This window comes from Berghia stephanieae, chromosome 9, assembly GCF_034508935.2.
Source record: "Berghia stephanieae isolate SIO BIC M18660-M18661 chromosome 9, UCSD_Bste_1.3, whole genome shotgun sequence".
Lineage (NCBI taxonomy): Eukaryota > Metazoa > Mollusca > Gastropoda > Nudibranchia > Aeolidiidae > Berghia > Berghia stephanieae.
Window position 1 is genome coordinate 12350371 of NC_088368.1, and position 9910 is coordinate 12360280.

General features: G+C 34.8%; 1 protein-coding gene across 1 annotated transcript; it reads right to left on the minus strand.

Moving 5' to 3' along the window:
- Positions 1-526: 526 nt before the first annotated feature.
- LOC144979703 (small ribosomal subunit protein eS21-like) lies at positions 527-9639 on the minus strand. The gene is made up of 5 exons (XM_078926633.1): positions 9485-9639; positions 4663-4726; positions 3639-3710; positions 1966-2021; positions 527-597 (listed from the first exon to the last, which is right to left on the minus strand). Exons 1-5 carry the CDS (start codon positions 9532-9534, stop codon positions 588-590), a joined length of 252 nt encoding a protein of 83 aa, XP_078782759.1. The 5' UTR covers positions 9535-9639; the 3' UTR covers positions 527-587.
- Between the last annotated feature and the right edge of the window lie 271 nt (positions 9640-9910).

Consider the following 9910-nt stretch of genomic DNA (forward strand, 5'->3'; position numbering starts at 1 on the left):
ATTTCAACGGTCAAACTGTAATGTATGACCCAAAAAGCAATGCACAAATAAATACAATAGCAACAAAGAGAGAGCAAATACTAATCACAGAACACTGCAAGATCAAAACTCTGATTCAGAAAAATTACAAAAACAATCAAAATGGTTATTATGGGGTTCTATCCGAAGGACAGCAAGCACTTGCTATTGTTCACTTCACGCTATAGAAACCGGGAAACTCTTCGACTCCATGGCTCTGAAAGACATCACTTTCCCCCATTCTTTCAACCACTTCCTATCCATGACCACCACTTGTCATGTAGGACTTTTGGCACTTGGTACTGGCCAGCCAGTCTAGACCGAGTCATAAAATTGGGAATTTCAAAGAAAAAGGTAAAACACCCCACTAAATCCAGACAGACAGAAGAAAAGTTCTATGATTGCATAAAGAAGAGATTTAAGCCTGAAATGTTGCTTCTTGAGTTGTGTAAACTGTAAATACTAAGGTAAAGAAAAAAAAAAAAGACAAATCAAAAAACACTAGCCATTTATTTTTTTAAAACATTTATTTGCCTCAAGTTCCACACAACATCCACACAGAGCTGCAATCAGAAATTCCTGAAAAAAAAAATATATACAAAAAATGATAAATATAATGGGGAAAAAGAGAGAACAAAAAACAAAAAAAAAAAAAAACAAAAAAAAAAACAAAAAACAAAAAACAAACAAACAATCGAATATTATGATAATAAATTTTCCCCTGAACCAAAACACACCCTTCCCCTAACCCCACTTATCCATAACAGCAATACATTTACAAGGAGAAGGGAAGTTTTTTGTTTGTTTGTTGCTTTAGGTCCCTTCCAACACAATTGAGGTGATATGAGAGACCGCTGAAACAAAAAAAACAAGCAATCTAACAAAAATAGTACAAATGTAAATCAAAATCATAACCTAAAGATATCATAAGCTAAATTATAAATAACCAAGAACAAACAGGCAGAAGATTTACAGAAAAAAAATATCCCCTGTCAAAAATACAATCACAAACCAAAGAAGCAGGATAGGCTAGTAAAGAGAAGAAGAAACGACATCACTATTGGATCCTACACCCATGCGAACATCATAGGTATATGATTCAAGGGTGATGCTCCCATCCAACCACCCGCGGAGAAGGGAAGGACAACCCATGTCCAGTGATATTATTTTGTTAGAATCGGGTCCTACATTGTAGCCCTTGAGAGCCATCAGACACGTGGTCAATAAAACGGGAAAAGGACAATAGCAATTGCTTGCTACCCTTTGGATAGGATACTAGTCTATTGTAAAACACTTCTGCCATATCCCGCAGACCCAGTTAACTTATCACTGCTAGGTGGACAGTGGAGATATGTATCAGAAACAGGACTGCAGTAAATGTCATAGAACTGCCAAAGACAGTAAATGAAAAAAATATGTAAACTTAGAACTCTTATCATCACTAGATTATAATGTGACTGATTTGAATGTAATAACAATGCAGTGGTCTGTGAGTTTGATGGCAATATTGGAACGGCTATGATGAGACCATGCAAATCCTTCACATTCCAAAACTGGAAACAGAAGGTAAAAAAATAGGATTCTGTAATTTTACGATGCCCATTTCCGACAGTTAATGACAGGGGACTCTGATTTTACACCCGAGTATGGAGAGAAAATATGAGTAAAGAGCCTTTACAAAAGGCAGTGCTTAGAGCATGAGCCAAACCCAGGACCTTCCGACACGAAGGTGAATGTTGTAGGGAGGGAAATTCTAGCACAACTAGCAACACGATCACCAGAATTAGGCCATATATAGATAAATATGCAGCGGTAGTCAACCAGTCTTGGTAGAAATTGAAGAAAGTAGTACTGATGCAGAATGAGCCTCAGATTCATCTCAGTCTTCGTGAACAACAACTTAAAAAAAAAAATGAACTTGACAAAATACTAAATCTTGCAACTCACACAGCAACGATTCCATCTCTTTTAACCAGTCTATTGAGGGAGTCATCCGATTCACCCTGATGGGGAAAAAATAAATTTAAAAATATCAAAACAATGATCTCAAGACTATCTATCTATGCAACAAAAACAACAGACATCTAATCTGATGCAGATCTGGCTAGGAATATTTTAAAAATCGGTATAGAATGAGTGAATATGACCACACTCAGCTCTTCGCCATTGATTGTGAAATGGCCAGAGCCATAGCAGCTCAGTTATTATAAAATGTTTAGAAATGATGAATGCAATTCAATTCAGTCAAATATCAATTTCAGGGTGCATAAATATGTTCACTAATTTGTCTCAAAGAATTTCGTTTAAAAAAAAAAAGAAAAATCAAATCAGAACCTGTGGGAAAAAAAAAAACAACAAAAAATCTACCTGTCTTTGTCCCCAACAAATCACAATTTAAGGATAAAATCGCTGTAGTTCACACCTGGTTTACTGTTTTGTTTTGTGGAGTATTATTGAGCTTGCGACACATGTAATATCAGCACCAGTAAATAGGAAGAAAACGGGATAGTCAAAAATTATAGATTTACTATTAAAAGCACACAAGGGAAAGTAAGACGAAGTGAACAGAAGTGGATTCCAAGATCCAAGAGCACACTATTAGTGTACTTAGCATTAGTATGAGATCACCTAAAATTCTCAGCTAAACACAAGCCCCCACTAAGAGAAAATGTACATAAAATAGATGTTAAAAAAATAATACATAACATCATCTAGGCACTTTGATAAAATTTTCAAACTCAAAATATCTTGATTTGACTCAGTCAGGGGGATGGGACTTGAAAAAACATAAAATTTGATACCTTATTTGTTTCTCTACGACCTACGGTTCCAGAGTTATTTATATTTTTCTACTGAAATCTTTTGTCAATTTTACAGAGAGAATCTGTGATCTCACCGCTGCCTCAAAACCAGCATCTTGCGGCGATCTGGAAATTTTGAGTTTTGCAGTCAACATGGCCCACTTATTGTTTTCAGTAATTTTGTTTCAATTAAAAAATAAATGGCAAGTGTTAGATATAATTTTAAAGGTTAGAAAATAAGCTTTATTTTCATTTAAATCATTTTCATGTATGGAAAGTATGGAAAAAATTAATGATAAAGGAAAATGGAAAAAATTATGAGGTTTTTGTCCTAAAAAATGGGGTTGGTGGCGGGAAAAATAAAATAATGATTTATGAAATTTGGCAGAGATATTCTTCAATTAATTGTCTATCGATGAATGAAGTATAATTAAAATGTATCCATAATTTAAAAAGTTGTTATAATTCAAAAATTTATAAATTTTTATTACACAAGTTTTCTGAGAAATACAATCAGGAATTGAGAATGAAATACACCGTTAGAAAGCTTGTTTTGTGCCCTTTATAATGATACCAAAGTTAGTCACATAGGTTCACAAATAACGCCATGGTGACCAAAACAGTAAAGGGTCAAAAATACGAGTTTCACCTTACAGTGAGCCTATCGGCGGCCACTGGACTGGAGTTATCAAAGTGCCTACATCATCTCCAAACACTAAGACTACACAAAAAGAAACATTAGGGGAATAGAAGATGCTGCATCTCCCCAACCACAATTGGAGATCAAAAGACCCCATATGGATATGATTCAAGACTCACCATCCTTCTGATGTAACCACTGATGGCATATGTCTTGTTGGAGCCAGTCATCCTGCCTGTTGTCTCATCAACCTGTACAACCAATCACAAACAACATGAATAAATTATAAATTAAGGCACAATAAAAAATCCAAGTATACACCTCACGTCTCATTAGGAACCCCTTGTAAAGAGCTTTGAGCATGTATAATGGACATTACGCTATACAAATGCACAAGGATAACCCTTTCCGATGGACGCCACCCACACAATCCTGCCCCCCCCCCCCAAATGTCGCTTCAATACCAAAATTAATAAAAAATCTGTTTTGAAACAAACTCAGGAAAATATAAATTCTCTTAAAAAAGACAAATTCTATGTATTATTAGCACGGTTAGAAGTATAATTGATGATATTGAATAGCTCACACGAGCTGTGATTTCCCCCCAAAAATCTAAAAAGTAAAAGAATCGTAACTTGACCACCCACCACCATCATTCACTGAAACTGAAAGTCCACTTTCATCATCACTACTACAATTGTCAATCTCCCACTCCTCTTCATCAACTTATTTGCCCGGACGGAGTCCAAAATGACACATAGAATTGCCTGCCAATGACGAGGCTGTGCGATAGGGCATTGCGGTTTTATTGTGTGAAAGGATGATGCCTCTGCTGTAGGTAAGAGACATTATTACAAGTTAGCGAATGATGTCTATCACGGATGTGGAACTGAGAGGAAACTTACAGAAGTTTAAGAGATTTTTATTTTTAAACTGCCCTCAAGACTGGACTAACAAAAAATTGTTTTTCATTCCAACAACATGGCCAAATAGTTGTGCAATTAAAATCAATAAAATATCTTCAATTTCTGCAAGTCCGCAATTGCCTCCAAATTTCCACAAATATGGATTATCTGTAAAAGTAGGAGGTATGACATGACAAAATCAGCAGAAAATATATACTAAATCTCAAAAACCCAGAAATCCCATGGAATATTATCATTACTAAATAGTTAATGACAAAATGAATCCAAAGAAACTTACCTCTGCTACATTGATTTGGACAGAGGCATGGTCCTTGGAGGCAATGATTCTGTTGCTGGCAGAACTGAAGTGGAAAAAGAGAAGAGAATATGGTCAATTATTAGCACAACGTCAACAAGCATATAAAACATAACAATGTTTTTGCAACACGTACAACCAAAATTGTACACAGGTCCCCTTCAGCAATTCCATTTTGAAATCCAAAGAGTTACCCAGGTGATTTTCTAAATCACAAGGATTAAAACAACAAATCATCCCTTCCGACACTCAAGTTTCTCCGCCAGTGAGGACAACTCAACTACTGTTTCCACAGCAGTGTAAGGGCTTCAATTCACTTTACTTCAACATATTTAAGACAACGCATTTGATCGAATAATATATTTCGTGGTATTCAAACAGTGATTTTGCTGCCATTGTGTCAGCTATATTTCTCTCTCCAGATTTTAAATGGTGATGTGGTGGTTGTAAATAAAAAATTCCCTATATTCACCCCAGCTTTCTGGTCAGCTGGCAAAACTACATCAGATGTGTCTATTCCAAGTAGGCACTTAAATGAATGGCTAAATCTGTGTCACAGTTCTCCCATTCACCTGTGTGACCGCTAGTTATCGTTTGTGAGCTGCAGGCTAAAACCATGGCTTGGTTAAATTGAGATATCTCTGGTATTTATTTACAGAATTGGATAAATTAAATACTAAAATAAAGGGCATTGAACGCCCTATCATTTGGTACAATTACCATTTCCCTCCTTAAATTCATTTAGAAGATATTGTAATGGAAAGATAGCTTAATTGCAGTGGGCAAGAAAATCAAGCCGTTTATCATCATTCATGAAAAAATCCCCTTAAAACATAAATAATCATAAAATTCAATCATTTTCCTTTCCAATGATACCATTTTCAACTTTCAAAACTGCTTCCAGGATACCCTTTGAGCATTCCATAAAATCACACTCATTTCAAAATCTACCAAAGTAACGCCATTTCAGCTTGGACTGCCATGGTCAGCGTCGGTCATTGGATCCTAGCCTTGTGACGTCACAGTGTTACAGGGGAATCCCCTTTCGTTTTTTCAGTCAGCTGGTGCCCAATTTCAGGCTGATTCCTAAAGTAAATTTTGGGTGTTTTTAAGGCATAAAAAATTGAATAACTCTGATTCTATATAACCTAGAGACAAAATTCAAACGGTTTTATCATCGGGATGGTATACTGCATCATAGTAAACCAGATTTTATACTGTCATTTGAAAACTGAATTTTCATTTAAGTGCCTATTCCAAGGGAAGACTGGCATGAGCCGAAGTGCAGTGGCGCAAAGTGAGCTATGGCGAGGTGGCTTGCTCAAGGCCACCCAATGAGATGGATAGGAAACAGACCGGACCACTGAGCAATACGTCCCCCTACGTGGTAGTGGGAATAGAAATGTGGCTGCAGTAAAGGCAAGAGATGCCAACCTAGCCTTTTGAAAACCCATGCCCATATCTTCAAGACCAAAAACCTGTCCCCGTATTCACTGCGCCGTGCAGAAATCGATACCAATGCGAACAATAGCAAGGCAAATTATCTCAGAAATGGCAGAAAGACACAAAGATAATAAGTTCTGCATGAAAACACTTTCCGTGTTGTGATCGTAATTTCGTGGATTTTTCACTTCAACCAAATCCCGTATTCTTCATGATAAAACCGTATGCCCGTATTTCTGAAGAAAAACAGTACTTAACTGTCATCTGCATTTTTTTGCCAAATTGGCACCTAAAATTTGCCAAAAAACCCCCCAAAATTTGCCGAGGAGAACTAAGCGTTTCAGTAAAAAATTAACACGCGATACAGAAAAAAAATATATAAAAGACAATTTATTACCTACATTTATTAATTTACACAAAAGCGTTGTTACAAAGACTTTAAAGGATCATTATCCGTAGAGAATAGCTTCCCTTGGTTTGGGCCCAGGCAAAGCTGCAACATTTCTCAAGTTTCACACTTTTTTTTTCGTTATATTGTTTTCGCTTATTTTTTTCCCCCAAAAATTTGCCACGCGATTTGCCAATTTTCCCAAAATTTGACAATTGTGTTATGTAAATGCATTGTCCTCGACGAACATTTTGGTATACAATATATAAGAAGAACTTCATATTGACAGTTTTAACCGTTTTTTATTAGTTATAGCACGCGATCTCGGTCACAACTTTCCAATGGTAATTTTGGGGTAAAAGTAAAAATTTGACTGAAATTTCAGACTTTGAACTGCCGTAACTATATTTCTAAGCAAGATAAAAACAAAATTCAAACTGTTTAGTAATCATTGTTTCCAGCTCTTTCATATGACTCATTGGTTTCAAGTTGTGTTACATTTAGAATTTCTGTTAAACTTTAAACTCCCTAATGATCAATTCAATAGAAGACCATTTTTCAGCCTTGAATAGGCACTTTGATAACTCCAGTCCAGTGGCCGCCGATAGGCTCACTGTAAGGTGAAACTCGTTTTTTGGAACTTTATTTTTGACCCTTTACTGTTTTGGTCACCATGGCGTTATTTGTGAACCTATGTGACTAACTTTGGTATCATTATAAAGGGCACAAAACAAGCTTTCTAACGGTGTATTTCATTCTTAATTCTTGATTGTATCTCTCAGAAAGCTTATGTAATAAAAATTTATAAATTTTTGAATTATAAGAACTTTTTAAATTATGGATACATTTTAATTATACTTCATACATCGATAGACAATTAATTGAAGAATATCTCTGCCAAATTTCATCAAAATTGATACACTCGCTCATTATTTTATTTTTTCCGCCATCAACCCCACTTTTTAGGACAAAAACCTCATATTTTTTTCCATTTTCATCTATCCTTAATTTTTTCCATACTTTCCATCCATGAAAATGATTTATATGAAAATAAAGCTTATTTTCTGACCATTAAAATGATACCTGACACTTGCCATTTATTCTTTAATTGAAACAAAATTACTGAAAACAATAAGTTAGGCACTTTGATAACTCCAGTCCAGTGGCCGCCGATAGGCTCACTGTAAGTGAAACTCGTTTTTTGGAACTTTATTTTTGACCCTTTACTGTTTTGGTCACCATGGCGTTATTTGTGAACCTATGTGACTAACTTTGGTATCATTATAAAGGGCACAAAACAAGCTTTCTAACGGTGTATTTCATTCTTAATTCTTGATTGTATTTCTCAGAAAGCTTATGTAATAAAAATTTATAAATTTTTGAATTATAAGAACTTTTTAAATTATGGATACATTTTAATTATACTTCATACATCGATAGACAATTAATTGAAGAATATCTCTGCCAAATTTCATCAAAATTGATACACTCGCTCATTATTTTATTTTTTCCGCCATCAACCCCACTTTTTAGGACAAAAACCTCATATTTTTTTCCATTTTCATCTATCCTTAATTTTTTCCATACTTTCCATCCATGAAAATGATTTATATGAAAATAAAGCTTATTTTCTGACCATTAAAATGATACCTGACACTTGCCATTTATTTTTTAATTGAAACAAAATTACTGAAAACAATAAGTTAGGCACTTTGATAACTCCAGTCCAGTGGCCGCCGATAGGCTCACTGTAAGGTGAAACTCGTTTTTTGGAACTTTATTTTTGACCCTTTACTGTTTTGGTCACCATGGCGTTATTTGTGAACCTATGTGACTAACTTTGGTATCATTATAAAGGGCACAAAACAAGCTTTCTAACGGTGTATTTAATTCTTAATTCCTGATTGTATTTCTCAGAAAGCTTATGTAATAAAAATTTATAAATTTTTGAATTATAAGAACTTTTTAAATTATGGATACATTTTAATTATACTTCATACATCGATAGACAATTAATTGAATAACATCTCTGCCAAATTTCATCAAAATTGATACACTCGCTCATTATTTTATTTTTTCCGCCATCAACCCCACTTTTTAGGACAAAAACCTCATATTTTCCCCCTTTTCATTTATCCTTAATTTTTTCCCTACTTTCCATCCATAAAAATGATTTATATGAAAATAAAGCTTATTTTCTGACCATTAAAATGGTACCTAACACTTGCCAATTATTTTTTAATTGAAACAAAATTACTGAAAACAATAAGTGGGCCATGTTGACTGTAAAACTCAAAATTTCCCGATCGCCGCGAGATGCTGGTTTTGAGGCAGCAGTGAGATCACAGATTCTCTCTGTAAAATTGACAAAAAATTTCAATAGAAAAATATAAATAACTCTGGAACCGTAGGTCGTAGAGAAACAAATAAAGTATCAAATTTTATGTTTTTTCAAGTCCCATCCTCCTGACTGAGTCAAATCAAGATATTTTGAGTTTGAAAATTTTATCAAAGTGCCTAAATAAGTGGGCCATGTTGACTGTAAAACTCAAAATTTCCATCGCCGCGAGATGCTGGTTTTGAGGCAGCAGTGAGATCACAGATCCTCTCTGTAAAATTGACAAAAAATTTCAATAGAAAAATATAAATAACTCTGGAACCGTAGGTCGTAGAGAAACAAATAAAGTATCAAATTTTATGTTTTTTCAAGTCCCATCCCCCTGACTGAGTCAAATCAAGATATTTTGAGATTGAAAATTTTATCAAAGTGCCTACCTTGAAACTAACATAACTTTTCTTTTGCTCATCTGATTTTCACAATTTTGGTATCATTAGAATCGTGTTAAAAAGCACTTTATAATGATACCGGTATCATTGAGCTCAATCCAATTTGAATTTTTTGCCAAAGTACCTACAAATAGACACTGCGAATCGATAATAGGTCTGGTCCAAGTCTAGGTGTTCACTGCTTACCATTTGCGGGGGATATAAAGATCAACGAATTCTCCAACGTCGTTCTGCATGTTGAATATTCCTTTTTTGTCTGAAAAAGAACAGTTATAAAATAAGTTTAAAGATTGCACTGGAAAAAATGGAAAAGAAAATAAAGTGACGAGCAAAAAGAAGAAAACATGCCTTTTCTACGGACAAGGGAAGTAAAAGGAAGTTGACTTGATCATCGTTTCCTGGACTGAATTTTCTTATTTCTTTCATTTAAAGAGCTCTAACAAAAGTTTCTCAAAGGTGAAAGGTTATAAGGCAAATACGTGGCAGCGCTTATGTTTACTGGATGACTCCCTCAGCAGGACACGCTCTTTTGTTATTTTCCATATTCTGTTTTGACGAAAATACATTTTAGGCTTGTGACATGGTTAACTTTTAAATTGATGTCAAAGAGTC